Source organism: Pseudopodoces humilis, chromosome 32 (assembly GCF_049639895.1).
Source record: "Pseudopodoces humilis isolate 2021_Gansu_Grassland_sample_001 chromosome 32, ASM4963989v1, whole genome shotgun sequence".
In the NCBI taxonomy this organism is placed as follows: domain Eukaryota; kingdom Metazoa; phylum Chordata; class Aves; order Passeriformes; family Paridae; genus Pseudopodoces; species Pseudopodoces humilis.
In genome coordinates, this window is record NC_142231.1 from 442,164 (window position 1) to 460,847 (window position 18,684).

At 62.2% G+C, this 18,684-nt stretch overlaps 2 protein-coding genes across 3 annotated transcripts in view; one reads left to right on the forward strand and one right to left on the reverse strand.

Moving 5' to 3' along the window:
- The first annotated feature begins 1,636 nt into the window (after nt 1–1,636).
- On the forward strand, nt 1,637–6,931 carry LOC102107455 (twist-related protein 2-like). The gene is made up of 2 exons (XM_005532833.3): nt 1,637–2,826; nt 6,532–6,931. Exon 1 carries the CDS (start codon nt 2,348–2,350, stop codon nt 2,819–2,821), a length of 474 nt encoding a protein of 157 aa, XP_005532890.1. The 5' UTR covers nt 1,637–2,347; the 3' UTR covers nt 2,822–2,826; nt 6,532–6,931.
- A 1,200-nt stretch (nt 6,932–8,131) lies between these two features.
- Nucleotides 8,132–18,684, reverse strand: part of HDAC7 (histone deacetylase 7) — a 32,237-nt gene continuing 21,684 nt past the window's right edge. Inside the window, exons 6-25 of one of the 2 annotated variants that reach the window (XM_088068781.1) lie at nt 18,421–18,543; nt 17,658–17,767; nt 17,045–17,161; nt 16,706–16,904; nt 16,422–16,630; nt 15,957–16,166; nt 15,206–15,410; nt 14,713–14,846; nt 13,580–13,700; nt 13,437–13,486; nt 12,281–12,388; nt 11,872–11,927; nt 11,648–11,735; nt 11,319–11,438; nt 10,666–10,763; nt 10,435–10,553; nt 10,154–10,287; nt 9,868–9,952; nt 9,272–9,410; nt 8,132–9,080 (exon numbers count right to left, since the gene is read on the reverse strand). In XM_088068781.1, the coding sequence (XP_087924907.1) occupies nt 9,035–9,080; nt 9,272–9,410; nt 9,868–9,952; nt 10,154–10,287; nt 10,435–10,553; nt 10,666–10,763; nt 11,319–11,438; nt 11,648–11,735; nt 11,872–11,927; nt 12,281–12,388; nt 13,437–13,486; nt 13,580–13,700; nt 14,713–14,846; nt 15,206–15,410; nt 15,957–16,166; nt 16,422–16,630; nt 16,706–16,904; nt 17,045–17,161; nt 17,658–17,767; nt 18,421–18,543 (2,471 nt within the window). In that variant the 3' untranslated portion in view covers nt 8,132–9,034. The remainder of the gene's footprint in view (nt 9,081–9,271; nt 9,411–9,867; nt 9,953–10,153; nt 10,288–10,434; nt 10,554–10,665; nt 10,764–11,318; nt 11,439–11,647; nt 11,736–11,871; nt 11,928–12,280; nt 12,389–13,436; nt 13,487–13,579; nt 13,701–14,712; nt 14,847–15,205; nt 15,411–15,956; nt 16,167–16,421; nt 16,631–16,705; nt 16,905–17,044; nt 17,162–17,657; nt 17,768–18,420; nt 18,544–18,684) is intronic. The other variant, XM_088068782.1, reaches the window with a different exon arrangement.

The window sequence follows — 18,684 nt, forward strand, 5'->3', positions numbered from 1 at the left end:
TTTAAATGCCCCCAGGGATGGGCACTCCACCCTTTCCCAGGAGGAATTTTCCCAATATCCAATTTAAACCTCTGGTGAACTCAAGGATTGTCCCCTGGGAGGAGATTCCCCCAAAAACCCCCCAAATCCTCCTGGGGGGTGATGGAGGTGAGGGGACGTGTCCAGAGGAGCCAGGAATTGGTGGGAATCGGGAATTCAAATCTCCCATCCACTGACTTCTCCCTCAGTCGAGCGAGCCGGGCTTGGCTGAGTTGTTTATTTTCTTCAAGACTTGAAATTTTCCCCGATGTGTCAAAAGCAGCACCAGAAATAAAACCCCCAGCGGAGCTGGAGGAGTTATTGAAACCACTCTGGTGCCTCGTGACCTTTCCATGAGAAGTTTGGATGAACATCCTCCCGAAAAAAACACTCACTGAAAGAACAAATTGAAATATTTGAGGGAAAAAAACCACAAACCCTCCAAATGTAGGGGGAAAAAAAAAAATCCCCTTGGGGTGTGGGGCTGCTCCTTCCTGCACTTCAAAGCTCATTGTGTTCCTCCCTTTGCTCCGGGATCCCAGCCCCGATCCCAAACCCTTCTCCTGGCGAAATTCAGTTCAATTTTATTTTCTTTCAAAAGGAAAACAGTAAAAAATAAAATAAAAGATTTAATTAAGGAATAAAGGCCAGGCACAGCCCGAGCCGGAGCTGGTGGCAGCTCCCCAGCCCTCGGCAGCGCTGCTGGAGCCGAGGGATCCGGATCCGGCCCCGATCCCGTCCTCCCGGGGGATTCTCAGCCCCAGAGAGAACAGAGCTCCTGCTCTTCCCCTTCTTCGTCCTGTTCCTCTTCCTTCTCCGATTCCTTTTCCCCTTCCCCTTCCACCCAGGAGCTGCTGGATTTGCTTGACAGGAATTGGGTGATGGGCGAGGGTGATGGGGGCGTTGTGGGATGCCGGGAACGGAGACAGGGATGGACGGACGGACGGATGGACAGATGGATGGATGGATCCATGGATCCATGGAGGGATGGATGGATCCATGGAGAGATGAATCCGTGGATTGGATGGATGGATGGATGGATGATGGATGGATGATGGATGGATGATGGATGGATGATGGATGGATGGAGGGATGGATGGATGGATGATGGATGGATGGATGATGGATGATGGATGGATGGATGATGGATGGATGGATGATGGATGGATGATGGATGGATGATGGATGGATGGATGATGGATGGATGGATGATGGATGGATGATGGATGGATGATGGATGATGGATGGATGGATGGATGATGGATGGATGATGGATGGATGATGGATGGATGATGGATGGATGGATGGATGGATGGATGGATGATGGATGGATGATGGATGGATGATGGATGGATGGATGGATGGATGGATGATGGATGGATGATGGATGGATGATGGATGGATGATGGATGGATGATGGATGGATGGATGGATGGATGGATGGATGGATGATGGATGGATGGATGATGGATGGATGATGGATGGATGGATGATGGATGGATTATGGATGGATGATGGATGGATGATGGATGGATGATGGATGGATGGATGATGGATGGATGGATGGATGATGGATGGATGGATGATGGATGGATGATGGATGATGGATGGATGGATGATGGATGGATGATGGATGGATGATGGATGATGGATGGATGATGGATGGACAGACAGCCTGGCAGATGGACAAATGGACTCAAGCTCCTTTGGACTGAAGCCTTTCCTCAAGAGCCCTAGGGGTGCCCATCTCCCTTTGGTTGCTTCTCCCACTGGATTTTGGGAGTTCCTGACTCAACCATTGTAACCCCTGGAGCTCCACATCCCCACCCGGGTCCCTCCCAGCCGAGCGTCTCCTCTTCCCCCCCAAACACGGCTGGAGATTTCTTCATGGGGGTCAACCACCTTGAAGAATAATTATTTAAAAAGACCCAGAACCCCCCAAAGCCAACCCCGAGCTCCGCGGCCGGGGCTCCCTTGGCACCGGCAACGTCCCCCGACATCCGGGCGGCAGCCGGAGCATCTGTGCCGGAGGGCTCGGGGTGGCGGTGGGGAGGGAGAGAGGAAATCTGGAACCCATAAGCTCCAGAGCCGCTGGCGTTCCCCTGCATTGGTCTGCGCCTGGTCCGCCCCCGCCCCGCTCGCCCTATCAGCAGGAGCCGTTCCCGAAGTCATCCCGGCGCCCTCCTCTCCTGGCCCAAAGGAAAAAGCCAAGGAGCTCCTTGGAGAGCTCCGCGGGGCTTGGGGCGCCCGGGCAGCCCCGAGGGCGAATGCTCCGGGCCGCGCCCCGGGAGCCACCGGCGGCTCCTCCGCAACCCGGCCGGCCGAGGAGATGAAGGAGGAAAACCTCTCCCCGGAGTCCCCCGAGGGCAGCGCGGCCACCAGCGAGGACGAAGCCGAGAGGCTGCCCAGGAAAAGCGGCCGCAAGCGCGGGCAGGGCCCCGGAGGAGCCCCCTCGCCGCAGGGCAAGCGCAGCCGGCGCAGCCCGGCCCCGCAGCCCCCCGAGGATGCCCACGCCCAGCGAGTGATCGCCAACGTGCGGGAGCGCCAGCGCACCCAGTCCCTCAACGACGCCTTCGCCGAGCTGCGCAAAATCATCCCCACGCTGCCCTCGGACAAGCTGAGCAAGATCCAGACGCTGAAGTTGGCCGCTCGCTACATCGATTTCCTGTGCCAGGTGCTGCAGAGCGACGAGCTGGACCACAAGGTCGCCACCAGCTGCAACTTCCTGGCCCACGAGAGGCTCAGCTACGCCTTCTCCGTGTGGAGGATGGAGGGCGCCTGGTCCATGTCGGCGTCTCACTGAGCTGGGTACGTGTGGCTGTGTCACGTCCTCCGTGTCACCTCCCTGTCACCTCCCTGTCACCTCCCTGCCACCGCCGCGTCCCGGCTCCATCCCGCCCCTCCTGGCCCTCCAGGGATGAGGGATTTGTCATCCCTGCGGGAGGAGGTGGCGGTTCCCGAGCTGTCCTGGAGCGACTGACTCGGCAGGGGCGGGGATGGTTTAAAAGGGGTTTGTAAAAATCTGGTTTATTCCCAGAAATCTGGTTTATTCCCCAAAATCTGACTTATTCCCAGAAATCTGGTTTATTCCCCAAAATCTAATTTATTCCCAGAAATCTGATTTATTCCCAAAGCCCGTCCTGGCCTTGCTGGAGCTGCCGAGGTGTCAAACCCGCCCTGTCCTGGGGTGGCCGCGTGTCCTCCAGCCCTGGCTTCCCCTGTTCCTCTGGCAGAGCTCTGCAGCACGGTGGGATCCGTGATCCCGAGGGATCCGCGGGAATTCTGCGCTGCGTGGGGAAATCTGATGGGCTCAGCTCCATCCAGCACCACCTGAGCGTCCCTTGGGATGCCGAGAGGGGAATAATCCAATTTTCAGAGCTTTAGGGCCGGGAGGAATCGGGAACGGGAGGAGTGGGGTTGACGAGGCGCCGGCACTTCCCGCAGAGCAGGAGCAGAAAGTTCCAGAGGACGTTCCCAAGCCAGGAACTCCGGGGACACCTCAAGGGAACCCGGCTCCCGAGAGGCCCCAGGGCTCCTCCTGGCTCTCCTCGGGCACCGAACATCCCCAAATTCGGGGTCGTGGAGGTGCCAGCTCTGGCTCAGGAGCATCTCCCAGGGGATTTCGTTTAAGGATGAGCCGCTTTGCAACTCCCTTTCCCAGCCAGATCCCTCCCAACCAGCAGGAAATCTGACACTTCGCTAAATTCATGTGGAGATATCAATTTTGGGGACAGACCCTGTTTCAGATATTAAATCCTGTCCTCGCCGGGAGCTGCCCTTCCTTGGGTGACACCGGGGTCACCTCCCCTCGGGGCCGGCCAGAGGAGGAGCGAGTGGCTCCTTGTCCCCACTTTGGGATGCCCAAAATCCTACAGGACCAGTCGGGATGCTGAACCGCCCGTGCCCCCCCGGACCCCTCACCCTCTTCTGGGCACCCCCTTTTGGGTTTGACAGTTCGGGGTTGGATTCTCCAGTTTTGGGGGTGTTGTGGGGGCGCTCCCCAAAGACAGGCGCGGCTTCATCCCGGATTTTGCAAAGCCTGACTAAAATCCCTTTGCCCTGGGGAGGTGGGGGAGGCTGAGCCCCCTCCCCAGCACCCCCAGACCCATTTTTGCTCCCTCTGTGTGCGGAACCCGAGGCGGCTCCGACTGCCAGGGCTGTTTATTTAATCCGAGTTCTTGGCAGGAGCTGCGCTCCCGTGATAAACGGAGGGATTAAAACCCCTCCAGTCGCTTTGGAGAGCTCCCGTGAGCGCAGCGGGATCATCATTCCCGTTAAAATCGATCCCGATCCAGCTGGGGAGGGAATCACCCACCCCGGGTCACCCTGCAGCGGTTTTGGGTCCCGGAGAACAATCCCAGCAGGGCAGGGATGGAGAGGGACGGGGAAATCTCCCGGAAAAACCCCAAAATCAGGGAAGAGCCGCCAGGGAAGCGGTGCCGGGCTGGGGAAAGCTCCTTCTCCCTCCCAGGAGGGAACGAACCCGGCGCTCGCAACGGGGCTGGGATTTCCTAATGGAAAGCAGCCCCTGGATAGTGGAACTCGGCCGATTAAATATCAAAGGGGGCTGGAATAGCTGGATGTGCCCTTGTTAACCAGGAGACATCAGCCGGGGAAAGAGGGATGGAGCCCTCAGGCAACAGAAATCACGTTTGAAGTCCCCCCCCAGCTTTTCTCGGCAGAGTCTTGAGTGCATTAAAATGGTTTCTTTCCCTGCTGGAGGAGAAAATGAGGCTGGAAGCTGGAACTGCCGGGGGGAGAGGCCGATGTTCCTCGCCCTTCATTTGTCTCCCTGGATTTATCGCCTCTCCTGGATTTATCGCCTCTCTCGCGTTGCCCTCTCTTAATTGTCTCTCCTGAAAGACCTTGGATAAATCTTCCCTTTGGGGACTGTTGCTCTCGCCTGGAATCGGCTTTGTCTGGCGGCTGCTTCATTTGCTTTTATTTATAAACACCTCTCGCTGCTCCGGGGCACTGGGGGAGCTCGGGAACAGCTCCCATCCCTATTCCCTATTCCTTATTCATTTCCCTGCTCGGGAAATCCATCTCAAGCTGCTTTAAAAGCTCCCAGATCCTTCTGCAGCCCGGCAGGAAAGCAGGGATCCCTTCCCACCCCAAATCAATCCCTTAAAAGTGGATCCAGCCCCTGGTGAAACCGCCCAGGGTGGTTCGGGACCCTCGGTTTGGGGCTGGGGTCTCAGGAGAGGTGAGGAGCTGCCGAAATCCCGGGAAATCTGTTTCTCCCTGATTGGGATTTTCTCCTGGAACTGAGTAGGTTTGGAGGCCAGAGAGTTCCCCAAAATCTGCTGCTGTTTTCACTCGGGATGGAAGGGGAGATGTTGGAGGAGCCGCCCCGGTGAGGGATGTGGGACATTCCCTGAAATCCCGGGCTGCTCGCAGGGAATTGTCACAGGAGCCACCAGAGCTGCTGGATTCATTTTTCTGGCAAAAAACCCTCCACATTTTCATTAAAAATGGGGGAAAAAAACCACCCAGGGGGACCGAGCTGCTCCCCACGGCGGGGTCCCCGCACTGCTCGGGATTAGTTAAAATTAATCCAGACATAAAACCACGGATCCCGCCCTCGGGAATGTGGAAATATCTCCGGGTTTATGGCCCCTGCAAGGAACCGGAGCTCGCTGGAGCTGCCTCGGCCTTGGGAATTCCTCTGGAGCCGGTTTTTCATCCCGGGAGCTGCGGGGGAACGCCCGGCATTGATTCCCGGGGTGGACAAAGGCGAGGATGCCGAAGGGCGAGGCGGGGCTTGGGGAGCTCCGGGAGCTTCTCCATCCCAAATCCCGCAGGGTCCGGAGGCTCCCGCAGCCCTGGAATCGCCTGGTGAGGGTTTTTTGGGATCAGACCTCGCTGGGATCAGGGAGCTGATCCATTTTTCCAAGGGATGGGTTGAGATGATCCCGCCTGGCCGTGACTCCGGAATTTTGGCTGCCTGTTGTCCTCGAGCCCCTGGATGTGCCCGTTCCCCATCCCAAGGGCTCAGCCAGGGGACACAGCAGCCTTTGGGGGATTTTAATCTCCGTTCTCCATTCCCTGGCATTACCTCAGCCCTTCCCGGGGCTGAATTCCTGGAGGATTTGATTTATCCCTCCCCAGGCTCCTCTCCAGAGAGGGAAAGGTCTCGGTGAGGAGGAAACAAAGCGGGAGGGGATGGAATAAAGCTGGAATAAGCTCTGAGGGCGCCGGGATCCCGCGGGGATCCATCCCCTCGTGCCCCAGGAACCGGAGCCGTTCCCGATTCCCTGCTCCATCCACCATCCCTGGCTCCGGGAGCGCTCCCAGGGGGTCGCACAGACCAGTTCTGTGTGAAAAACCGGGATTTTGGTGCTTTTCATTCCCGGGCTCAGCCGTGGGGACGTTTCCCGGCACATCCCTCACGGCTCTGGGGAAATTTGGGAATGCGAAGCTGCGGAGGGAGCGGCTCTGCCCCCGCTGGCTCCCAGGATTTGCAGGATTTCGGGAAGCCGAGCCCAAGCTGACCCCGCTGTGTCCCCCCAGGTCTCCGCCTCGATGGAAGCAGCTCCAACACCCAAAATCCCACAGGAACCACCCTGGAGAGAGGAGGGAACGATCCCCAAACCCCCGGCAGCCCCGGGGATCCCAAAAACTTTAGGAATGAGCCCGAGGGAGCAGCAGGAGCTGGTTTGAGTCTCTTCGGATGCTGCCGGAGGAACTCGGGGCTGTGATTTATTGTGGGCTCGCAGGTAAGGAATGATCCCAGATTCCTGGAGCCTCCTGGAGCGGGCAGGACAATTCCTCTGGAATGAGGGGAAGGGGAAGGGCTGGAGCCCCCCTGCGCTTTTATCCCGCTCCGAAGGCTCTGCCGGGACCTTCCCACGGATTCCCATGGATGAGCACAGGGTGGGATTTGGGGGCTGCTGACCCCCACGGATTGACCTCAAAAACTCCCTGCTGGAACCACCCGAATCCTTGGAATTTATCGGCACTCCAGGCTGGAGACGGAGCCGGCGGGAATGGGGGATTTTTGGGGCCGTTTTGGGAACTCTGGGGGGATTTGGGCTCTTTTTGGGGGCACAGAAAGGACGATGGAGGTGCCCAAAACCACCCCAATAAAGCCCAGGGGGAATTTTCCAAGGTTCAATCCTCGTGTTTCCTACGGAAGCTGCCGGCTCCCCTCGGCTGAGCCGCTTTTATTGCAATCAGGCAAAACAAAATCAGAGTTTTTTGCCTGTTATGGCACAAAAAAAGGGGGAAAATCCTTTCCAGGGAGGCCCGAACCTCCAAATATTCCACGGGAGAGGAGTTCAGTTGTGATCAGATTTGGGGAACACCGGAGAATCCACGGAGGAGCCACAGGAAAGCCCAGAGCGACCTTTTCTACCCAATTCCCAATTTTTCCGGGCAGTGGGAGTGGATTCCCTGCTCCGGGGAGTGGATTGCAGCCTTCAAAAAAAAAATCTGGGGATGCTTAAAAAAATTTCAAAACTCCCTTAAAAACGGGGCTGTGGTTCCTTCGTTCGGTGCCTCACGGGAAGGAGAAACAAAATCGGTTTCAGAAGTTTAAAATCTTCATTCAAAAAATAATAAATTGTGCTTGAACAATAAAGGGGAAAAACCTGAGGAGTGAGACTCCGGCTTCCAACCAATTATTATTATTTTTTTTTTTTTAAAAAAAGGTGAAATATATTTTAAAAAAAAATATTTTCAAGTATTTTGGTGCATCTTGTTTTATGAAAAAAAAAAAAACAAACCTGCATTTTTAAATGAGAAAAAAAATACCTTAAAATGAGAAAAAAAAACCCCTTAAAATGAGAAAAAAACCCTTTAAATGAACAAAGTCATCCTAATGATCCTCCTGATCCCCTTTTTTGGGAGGAAAAGTCCCAAAAAAATCCGTGAATGGCAAATTCCTGGTAAAATCCAGCAGGATGGATCCATCCCTCCCTGGGACCCCCACCCTGGGCCACACGAAGGGTTTTGATTCCTCCAGAGGCTTTTTTTTTGCTTTTTAAATTTCTCCTTTCTTTTTGTTTCCTTTTTGTTTTTGGGTTTTTTTGGGGTTTTTTTTGGTATTTTTTTTTTTTTACAAAATCTCCTCCCGCAGCCGGAGCCGCCCCCACCCCCCCAGCTCAGCCAGGGCTGTGTCCCCTCTGTCCCCAAACCCCCTCCCCGGCTCAGAGCCCGATCCTGGTGTGGAAAACCCTCGGGAAAAGCTCTGGGGAACGGGAAAAGGCAAATCGGGATGGATTTTGGAGCCCTCGGAGGCTCAGGGGCGGGACCGAGGGGCTTTGGGCATCCCCGGGCCGGGGAGGGGGCTCAGGGGGCGCGGCCGGAGCGGATCGGTCCCGGAATTCCAGCGGGAATTGCCCCGGGAAGAGGAGCCGGGTTCGCATCAGCGCCCTCGGGGTCCGTAGTGCAAATCAGAGCCGGGGGCAGCGCTCGGTGCTCGGGGGGAGCCCCGGGGCACGGCCCGAGCTCCGGCCTCGCCGGGAATGCTCCGAACCCTCCTCGGGATGCTCCAAACCTTCCTCGGGATGCTCCAAACCTTCCTCGGGATGCTCCAAACCTTCCTCGGGATGCTCCAAACCTTCCTCGGGATGCTCCAAGCTTTTTTTCAGGATGCTCCGAGCTTTCCCCGGGCTGCTCCGAGCCCCCCCGTGCCCAGCGAGCTCCCGGCCGCGTCACTGTCGCTCTGTCCCTGTGTCCCAGCCGGGCGAGGGGAGCCAGGGAACCCTTGGAGAGCTCGTGGAGGTCCCGTCCCCGCCGAGAGAACCCCGGGATTCTCCTCCCAGGCACGGGGAGGGGCTCTGGGAGCCGCCCCCGGGATGATCCGAGCGTCCATCCCAATGTCCGGCCCTTCCCGGGACCGCGGGGTCTGTCCCGCAGCGCTGGGGGGGCTTCACCCCCTTCACGAGGGGTCCCGAAATCGGGGAGGGGTTGGGGGGGGAGGCTGCGGGCTCGGTCCCGTCCCTCTGGATGCGGGAATGTCCCTTCCAGGAGTCCAGGGGGACAAACGGGAGCCGGGATCCCGGCGGGGCTGTCACTGGTTCATGGGCTCCTCCTGCTCCATCGGCTCCTCCTGCGCCCTGCGGGGGGAACGGGACACTGAGGAGACCTCGCGGTGACAGCGACAGGAGGGAGGGGACAGCAGCGGACACCCCCCAGGCAGGAGGATTTGCTCCGGTTTCCATTCGGGAAGAGCCCCCGCAGGTCCCAGGACCTCTCTCGGGGTGTGGGGACACGGCCCTGCCCCGCTGCCACCCCCCGGGAATGTCACCTCTTCTCCACCATCACGGCCACCGAGAGCGACGCCAGGGCCGTGACCGTCTCCACCTCGTCGGCCTCGTGGTGCTGAGCCTCGAGGAAGGAGCAGCCCAGCTTGGAGGCGAAGCGCTGCACGGCCACCCAGTATTTACCTGCGGGAGGGGACAGAGGGGCTGCGGGACACCGGGACGGGGTGACCCAGGACAGAGGTGGCCCAGGACAGGGGGTGGCCCAGGACAGAGGTGGCCCAGGACAGAGGTGACCCAGGACAGAGGTGGCCCAGGACAGGGGTGGCCCAGGACAGGGGTGGCCCAGGACAGAGGTGGCCCAGGACAGGGGTGGCCCAGGACAGGGGTGGCCCAGGACAGGGATGGCCCAGGACAGGGGTGGCCCAGGACAGGGGTGACCCAGGACAGGGGTGGCCCAGGACAGAGGTAACCCAGGACAGGGGTGGCCCAGGTTTCTGGGCTCCCTTGCAGTGAACGCACACTTGAGGCACCCCCCTCCCGTGAGGAAGAGGAGGAGGAGGATGATGGGGACCCTCCCCGGGATCTTTGTTGCCCGGTGAGGACCTTTCAGGTGCCCCAGGCCCCGTTCCCAGTCACTCACTCTGCACCTGGATCACGGCTTCCAGGGAGCGCACGGCGTTGGCGTTGGGCTTCTGCCTCACGCTCTCCTCCGGGAGCGGCTCCGGCTGCGGGGGACACGGGGGGGACACAGGGGTGGTGGCACCAGGGGACACGGGGGGGACACAGGGGACTATGTCTGGGCTGGATTGGTGGCATTGGGGGTCACTGGGGGGGGCACAGGGGGTCACTGTGGGGGTCACAGGGGGCCGTGCCCAGGCTGGGGTGGTGGCACCGGGGGTCAGTGCCAGTCCAGGCCTGGCTCTCACCTCGTGGCCCAGCAGGGCGGACACGCAGGCCTCAGACGCGTCACAAATGGCCGTGAGGTCGTGGCCCCCCTCCAGCGCCAGCACCACGGCCCCCCCGGCCAGGCTCATCAGCTGCTTGGTCATGTAGCCAAAACCTGCGGGACAACACCAGGAACGTCACCTCCTCCTGCCCAAATCCAACCCCAAAACCTCCAGGGGCTCCCCCAGGAGTGGCCACCCCTCCCTGGGGGTCCCAGCCTGGTCCCCAAGGGAGGGACCCCCTGCCCCGGCCACCTCCTTACACTTGGCAGAGACTTTGTAGCCACCCAGGGGGGGTGGGTGGCCCTCGGCCGCGTCGAAGCCGGCTGAGACCAGCACCACATCGGGGCAGAACTCCTGGGCAATCGGCATCACCACGGTCCTGAGGGGAAAACGGGGTGGGGAGAGGGGTCAGCCCCAAACAGGGAAAAGGGGGTGAGGAGAGGGGTCACCCCCCAGAGCACAGGACAGGGGCAGGGACGTGGGGACGGTACCTGAAGGCAGCCAGGTACTCGGGGTCCCCCATGGGGGGGTCGAGCCCCCCAGCCCAGGCCACGTTGACATTGAAGCCCTCGCCGGGGCCAGCGCCCACCTGGGAGGGAGCAAGGACAGGGTGAGACCGGGATGTGTCCCCAGGGATGTCGGGATGTGTCCCCAGGGATGTTGGGATGTGTCCCCAGGGATGTCGGGAAGAGCCGGGCTCCAGCACTGCCTGGCCTGGGGGAGGCAGCTGGGGGTCCCAGCCCCCTGTCCTGGGCCACAGGAAGGTGTTTGGGGGTCCCAGCCCCCTGTCCTGGGCCACAGGAAGGTGTTTGGGGGTCCCAGCCCCCTGTCCTGGGCCATGGGAAGGTGTTTGGGGGTCCCAGCCCCCTGTCCTGGGCCATGGGAAGGTGTTTGGGGGTCCCAGCCCCCTGTCCTGGGCCATGGGAAGGTGTTTGGGGGTCCCAGCCCCCTGTCCTGGGCCATGGGAAGGTGTTTGGGGGTCCTGGCCCCCCTGCCCGGTGCCACAGCGGGGTCAGGACCGGTGGAGTTTTCCTGCCGGGAATCCTGCTGGGATCCGCAGGGTGAGGGGTGGGAAAGGAGCCCCCCAGGGCACTGCCCCCGCTCAGCCCCGCCGTGTCCCGCTGTCCCCTTGGTCCCCTCTCACCTCGTCGGCGGCTCCGCTGCCCGGGAAGAAATTCCCGTCGTCGTGGCGGTGCAGGGAGATGTAGAGAACCTCGGGGTCCCTGTAGAAAATCTGCTGGGTCCCGTTGCCGTGGTGAACGTCCTGCAGGGAGGGAATTGGGAGAGGATTCTGGCAGCTGTGGGGTGGCCCCAGAACCTCAGGGAGCCCAAAGCAGCCGGGTCTGGGTCCCCCAGCCCAGGAGCTGCTCCCACTCGTCCATCCTGATAACACCAGGGGGTTCCAGGCACGTTCCCACGGGAGCTGGAGCAGGAATCGCCCCTGGGGATGTGCTGGGGGCCGGGGGGACTCACCCAGTCCACGATGAGGATCTTGCTGAGCTTCCCCTTCTGCTGCAGCTGCCGGGCTGCGATGGCCACGGAGTTAAAGAAGCAGAATCCCCTGGGAAAGGGGTGGGAGTCACCTCTGGGGCCTTTCCTGATGGAATCACCCCCGGGTGGCTCCCAGGGGATTTATCTGGGGGTGGTTTGGAGCCACGGAGCTGCTCCTGGAGCCGCTTTTTGGGGAGGGGGCTTACATGGCCGTGGAAGGGTCCGCGTGGTGTCCGGGCGGCCGCACCACGGCAAAACCGTTCTGGGGACAGAGCAGAGGCCGGGGGTCAGAGCTGCCACCCCCAGGGTCACACACACCCCATGTCCCCAGAGTCACACCCTGGGACCCCCAGAAATGGGGTGACACCACCCTGGGACCCCCAGAAATGGGGTGACACCACCCTGGGACCCCCAGAAATGGGGTGACATTACCCTGGGACCCCCAGAAATGGGGTGACATTACCCTGGGACCCCCAGAAATGGGGTGACACCACCCTGGGACCCCCAGACATGGGGTGACACCACCCTGGGACTCCCAGAAATGGGGTGACATTACCCTGGGACCCCCAGAAATGGGGTGACGCCACCCTGGGCCCCCCCAAGGCCACCAGCTACCTTCAGCTCCCTGGTGGCCACCTTGAAGGCCAGCTCGGTGACGCTGCCGGCGGCCCAGCGGGCAGCGTTGGATGAGTGCAGCTCGTTCCAGATGGTGTCACTGTCCACCTGGAGGGGGGACATCGGTCAGGGGGTCCCACAGCAGCAGGGGACATCTCGGTCACGGCAGCCACGTGGTGTCCTGTGCCAGCCCAAGGTGACCTCGGGCCACCCCACATCCTCCTCCTGCCCAGCTCCCCCTCTCTTTTACCTTCTTTATCTTATTTTTAGTGTTTAACCAAACATCTTGGTTTGATCAGCACCACCTCAAGAGCCGGGAAACTCAAAAAGTCTCTTCTGATCGGGGCCAGGTGTGAGCTCCCCGAGCCCAGAGGGAACAGAGCAGGGAAAGGAGGCAGAGCGGGGAAAGCAGAGCTGGTGCCCAGCACGGGGGGCAAGGAGAGGAGCAGAACCAGAAGAGGCAGCAGGAAGGCACCGAGGGAGCCCCTTCCTGAAAGAGAGACAGGACAGGGACAGGGAGAGGAAGAGGAAGAGAGAAGGAACGCAGTGAACGCAGAGAAACCAGGAGGGAAGGCTGGGAATGGAGAGGACTGGGAAGGGCTGGAGAGAAGGGACGAGCTGATGTCCCCGTGTCACTGCTGCCCTCCCTCCTGGTGCCCCTGGGAACGCCTCGGGGGGCTCTGGATCGAGGATCCCCTTCCAGGGAGGGATGTTCAGACCTTCCCAAGGACCGGGAGCAGCTCTGGTCCAACACCTCCATCAAACAGCCCCAGCTGGGCAGCCCAGGGGCTTCGGGAGCTGCCCTGAGGGGCCAAAAAGGAGCAGCCCAAAATCCAGGACAGGGATGGAGCAGTGACCCCACACCCCCAAATCCAGGACAGGGATGGAGCAGTGACCCCAAATCCAGGACAGGGATGGAGCAGTGACCCCAAATCCTGGGACAGGGATGGAGCAGTGACCCCAAATCCTGGGACAGGGATGGAGCAGTGACCCCAAATCCTGGGACAGGGATGGAGCAGTGACCCAAAATCCAGGACAGGGATGGAGCAGTGACCCCAAATCCTGGGACAGGGATGGAGCAGTGACCCCACACCCCCAAATCCAGGACAGGGATGGAGCAGTGACCCCACACCCCCCAAATCCCGGGAGCACTCACCCCCACCCCTCCGCAGGGCAGCATCACAAACGTCCTCTGGGACAAGATCCCTGTGGAGAGAGGGGACAGGGAGGACCTCAGGGCTGGGAAAACTGGGGAGGGGGCCAGCTCCAGGGGAGCTGCTGGAGCCCCCCAGGACCCACCTGCCAGCTTCCCATTGTCCAGTTTGAGGCGGTTGAGGGGGTTGGTGCCGTAGAGGAGGACGTGGCGCTCGCTGTGGACGCACTGCAGCTCCTCCAGGGTGGCCTTGCGGCCCCGCAGGCACTGAAGGGGACACGGCTGTGACCGGGGGGGACACGCAGGGGACCTCCCCGTGGTGCCCCCAGCTCAGGATCCGCCGGGTTGGGAATTTGAGCGGCCCCAGGGCAGGGTTTTACCAGGCGGGACCTGGGTTTGGAGGGATCAGCCCCTCCCTGTGCCCAGCTGGGTTCCAGCAGAGCCCGAATGCCCGGGGGGAAGGACAGAGCAGGATGGGCTGACCCAGAAAATGGTGATGAACACGGGGAGGAGGGGTGGAGGCAGCAGGGATGGGTGAGGATGGGATCAGGAGGGGTGGAATGGGATCAGGAGGGATGGAATGGGATCAGGAGGGGTGGAATGGGATCAGGAGGGGTGGAATGGGATCAGGAGGGATGGAATGGGATGCAGAGGGATGGAATGGGATCAGGAGGGATGGAATGGGATCAGGAGGGATGGAATGGGATGCAGAGGGATGGAATGGGATCAGGAGGGATGGAATGGGATCAGGAGGGATGGAATGGGATCAGGAGGGGTGGAATGGGATCAGGAGGGATGGAATGGGATCAGGAGGGATGGAATGGGATCAGGAGGGGTGGAATGGGATCAGGAGGGATGGAATGGGATCAGGAGGGGTGGAATGGGATCAGGAGGGATGGAATGGAATGCAGAGGGATGGAATGGGATCAGGAGGGGTGGAATGGGATCAGGAGGGGTGGAATGGGATCAGGAGGGATGGAATGGGATCAGGAGGGCAGGAACGGGGTCAGGGGGGATGGGATGGAATGCAGAGGGATGGAATGGGATCAGGAGGGGTGGAATGGGATCGGGAGGGGTGGAATGGGATCAGGAGGGAGGGGTGGAATGGGATCAGGAGGGGTGGAATGGGATCAGGAGGGAGGGGTGGAATGGGATCAGGAGGGGTGGAATGGGATCAGGAGGGGTGGAATGGGATCAGGATGGATGGAATGGGATGCAGAGGGATGGAATGGGATCAGGAGGGATGCAATGGGATGCAGAGGGACGGAGCTGGGCTCACCTCGCAGCGGCTGCGCAGGCCCCGCTCCTGCAGCCGGGACCAGATGCTCTGGATCCTCCCGGCGTGCTCGGGGTGGTTGCTGTTGTCTCCACAGGAGCATTGGTGCTTCAGCATCACCGAGTCGTAAACCAGCCCTGCCAGGCACAGCCAGAGCTGCTCCCTCAGCTCCTCTGGGGGCTCCAAGACCCCAAACATTGACCCAAATCCCCCTCAAACCACAGGAGGTTCTGCCCCAAACTGGGGAGATTCTACCCCAAATCCCCAGGGCCTCTCTCCCAAACCTGCTGGAAGCCCATCCTGCCTTGCATTCCCAGCAGAGGTGGCCCAGGAATGAGCCAGGTGAGCAAACCCCACCTGGAAAAGCCACCTGAGAGAAGGAGAAGGGGCTCCCCCAGCTTGGCGCTCCCAAGGATCCGGGGATGGCCAGGATGGATGTGGAGCTGCCCGGGGCCATCCCCACGTCCCCTCCCGTCCCAGGCAGGTGTGGCTGTACCTGTGGTGAAGTGTGGCTGGGGCTCCTGCACGGGCAGGGCCAGAGCCTTGGTGTCCTGGGCAGGGAGGGACGCGCTGGCCGTGGCCGGGGACGATTGGGCCCTGGACAGGGGTCGGTGGCCGGGGGGCACCACGGGGGGGTCGGCCAAGGGCTGGCGCTTGAGGAGCTGCTGCTGCACCCGCTGGAACGAGTCCCACAGCAAGGCCTGGGGACACAGGACAGCGTCAGGGGCTAGGCCAGCGTCCCCAGCTCAGGGGACAGGGGACAGAGCCCTGCTCGGCGTGTCCGGAGCTGGATCCAGAGGCTGCTCCGGGCTCAGAGCCGGGACAGGCAGGACAGGACAGGGGGACACAGCAGGACAGGGGGACAGGGGGACACGGCAGGACAGGGGGACACGGCAGGACAGGGGGACACGGCAGGACAGGGGGACAGGGGGACACGGCAGGACAGGGGGACAAGGGGACAAGGCAGGACAGGACAGTGGGACAAGGCAGGACAGGACAGTGGGACACGGCAGGACAGGACAGGGGGACACGGCAGGACAGGACAGGACACGACAGGCAGGACTGTCCCAGCATCTGCTGCTCCCTGCCGGCTCAGCCCCGCAGTGACAGCAGCGATGGGACAGAGCCGGCAATTCGGGGACAAAGCCCGGCTGTGCTGACACCAGGGGTGGCCGCAGCTCTGTCCCTGTCCCTGCCAGCTCCAGACGCTGTCCCCGTGTCCCTGCCTGTGCCCTTCCCTCCTGTACCTGCTGCAGGACCAGCTCCTCCTGGGGCTGCCCCATCTTCTGCGTCCTCTCGGGCTCCTTCCCGCTGCTGCCGGGCCGGGGGGGCTCCAGCCGTGCCCTGCCGGGGTCCCCGCCCTCGGCCGCGGCCTCCGGGAGCGTCGCCTCGGCCTCCATGTCCTCCGAGGACGGGATCTGCCGCAGCCGGGGCTTCTCGCTGGGCTTGGCCATGCGCTGCAGCCAAGGGGACAGTGCCAGGGGGAGGTGACACGGGCCAGCCCGGGGGGCGAGGAGGGGACGGGACATCTCGGGAGGGAGCTGGGAAGCTGAGCCGTGCCCTCTGCGGGTCTGCTGTCACCTCGGCTGGGTCACCCGGGAGCCGCGAGGTCACCCCCCGGTGCCACGGTCACCCCCCGGTGCCACCCCCATTGCCCGGGCGGGGTCTCACCTTGCCCAGGTGCCTCCCCCTTTACCCGAGCAGGGTCTCACCTTGCCCAGGTGCGTTTGCTGCTTGAGCCTCTCGAGGAAATGCGCGTGGTGCTGCTGGAACAGCAGGTGCTGCTGCACCGCCTTGGGGCTGGGTGGCAGCGGCTCCGAGCGGGTCCTGCCCAGCGGTTTGTGGTGGCCGGGCAGGGACAGGCGCTCGGCGGGGATGAGCGAGGGGGCGAAGGAGAAGGGGACGGTCCCCAGGCCTGGCACTGGGAAGGAGAGCGGGGACAGGTGAGGGGTGGCAGAGGTGACGCCGTCCCCACGTCCCCGAGCCGGACACTCACCCGCCACCAGCGGAGCGTGGCTGACCGAGGGCTCGAGGATGATGACGGGCTGCAGCCGAGGGGACAGGGGGCCGCCGGCCTCGTGCTGCTCCAGGCTGGCCGGGATGAAGACGGGCGAGTGCGTGCCCGGGAGCACCGGCCCGTTGAGCACCGGCACGCGGTGAGCCAGGCTGGGCAGCGCCCGGCGCTCGGCCTCGCCCTGCGGGGACAGGGACGGCGTCGGGCACGGCCAGGGGGCACCGGGAGGGGAGCGGGATCGTCCGAACCGGGCGGCACTGGGAACCCCAAACCCCGAACCCCAAGGAAAGCCCCACGGGGGGGTAGAACCCGGCCACGTACCCTGGCACTGGCGGTGGCCGGCAGCCCCAGGGTGATGGCCGGCAGGGAGGCCGCGCTCTGCAGGGCAAACTGGGCCAGTGAGCTCTCCTGCATCAGCAGCCGCTGGGCCAGGGGTGTCTGCACCAAACAGGAGCCATCAGCACCCTGCTCCCCCCGCCAGGGACAGCGGGGACAGCCCTGGGGACACCCATCGGGCAGGACAGCACTGGCAGAGGGGAAATGCACCCTGAAGGAGGGTGGGTGTCGGAGGAGTGCTGGGTTGGGAAGAGCATCCCTGAGCAAAGAATCCCAGGGACATCCAGGGGCATCCCAGGGCATCCAGGGGCATCCCAGGGACATCCAGGGGCATCCCAGGGACATCCAGGGACATCCGGGGGCATCCTAGGGGCATCCCAGGGCATTCAGGGACATCCAGGGGCATCCCAGGGGCATCCTGGGGTATCCAGGGCATCCCCCGGGGCATCCAGGGACATCCAGGGACATCCAGGGACATGCAGGGGCATCCCAGCTTGCAGGGAGAGCAGGGAAGGGCAGCTCCAGGCAGGGGATTCGGGGCTGGGGTCGTGTCCCTCCCCCTGAGCCCAGAGGGACCCCCAGAGCCCCCAGCTCTCACCTCGTGGGCCGCTCCCGGGGCCGCGGGCAGAGCTGCGTGCTCGGCGGGCAGGCTGTCGTTGGGAGAGCTGCAGCCGGACACGGGGGTGCTGCTGCTGCTGGGGGACGAGTCTGGGAGGGGACAGACACGGCCTGAGGGCACGGCCCCCCCGCCCAGCCACTCCCTGCCCCCCTGCCCAGCCCCTCCCTGCCCCCCAAGCGCTGCCCCCCACCCTTCTGGGGCCGAATCCCCTCGAAGCCACGGCCGCTCCACGCTGGGAACCCCGAGCAGCTCCCCCAGGTCCATCCTAGCCCCCAAAAATCAGCAGGTGCAGCTGCCCCAACACCTCGTGGATCACCCAGCCCACGGCAGCACCTCCAGGAGGACACATCGAGCCCTGGGCACAGCGTGGAGGTGACACAGGAACCCCGGGCACATGGAGGTGACACAGGAACCCCGGGCACACGGAGGTGACACAGGAACCCCGGGCACACGGAGGTGACACAGGAACCCCGGGCACACAGAGGTGACACAGGAACCCCGGGCACACGGAGGTGACACAGGAACCCCGGGCACACGGAGGTGACACAGGAACCCCGGGCACATGGAGGTGACACAGGAACCCCGGGCACACGGAGGTGACACAGGAACCCCGGGCACAGCACACAGAGGTGACACAGGAACCCCGGGCACATGGAGGTGACACAGGAACCCCGGGCACACGGAGGTGACACAGGAACCCCGGGCACACAGAGGTGACACAGGAACCCCGGTCCCTCCTCACCGATGGCCTCGGGCGGGCGCCTCTTCAGCGAGGGGGGAGCGCTCTCCTTGCGGGTCAGGGGGTTCTTGCGCCGGTCCAGGCACTTCCTGGGCTTGCACCGCACCTTCAGGTTGGGCTCGGACGCTGCCGGGGACAGGGGTGAGTCCTGGAGCCACCTGAACGGGCTCCTTGGGGCCAGGCCCAGCTCCAGCCACGGACCAGGGACAGTCCTGATCTCTTGAGGGACACGGGGACAGTCCCAACATCTTGGGGGACACAGGGACA

Bases quoted from the DNA above. Each gene is read 5' to 3' on its own strand.
- LOC102107455 (XM_005532833.3), top strand. From the start codon at position 2,348: ATGAAGGAGGAAAACCTCTCCCCGGAGTCCCCCGAGGGCAGCGCGGCC.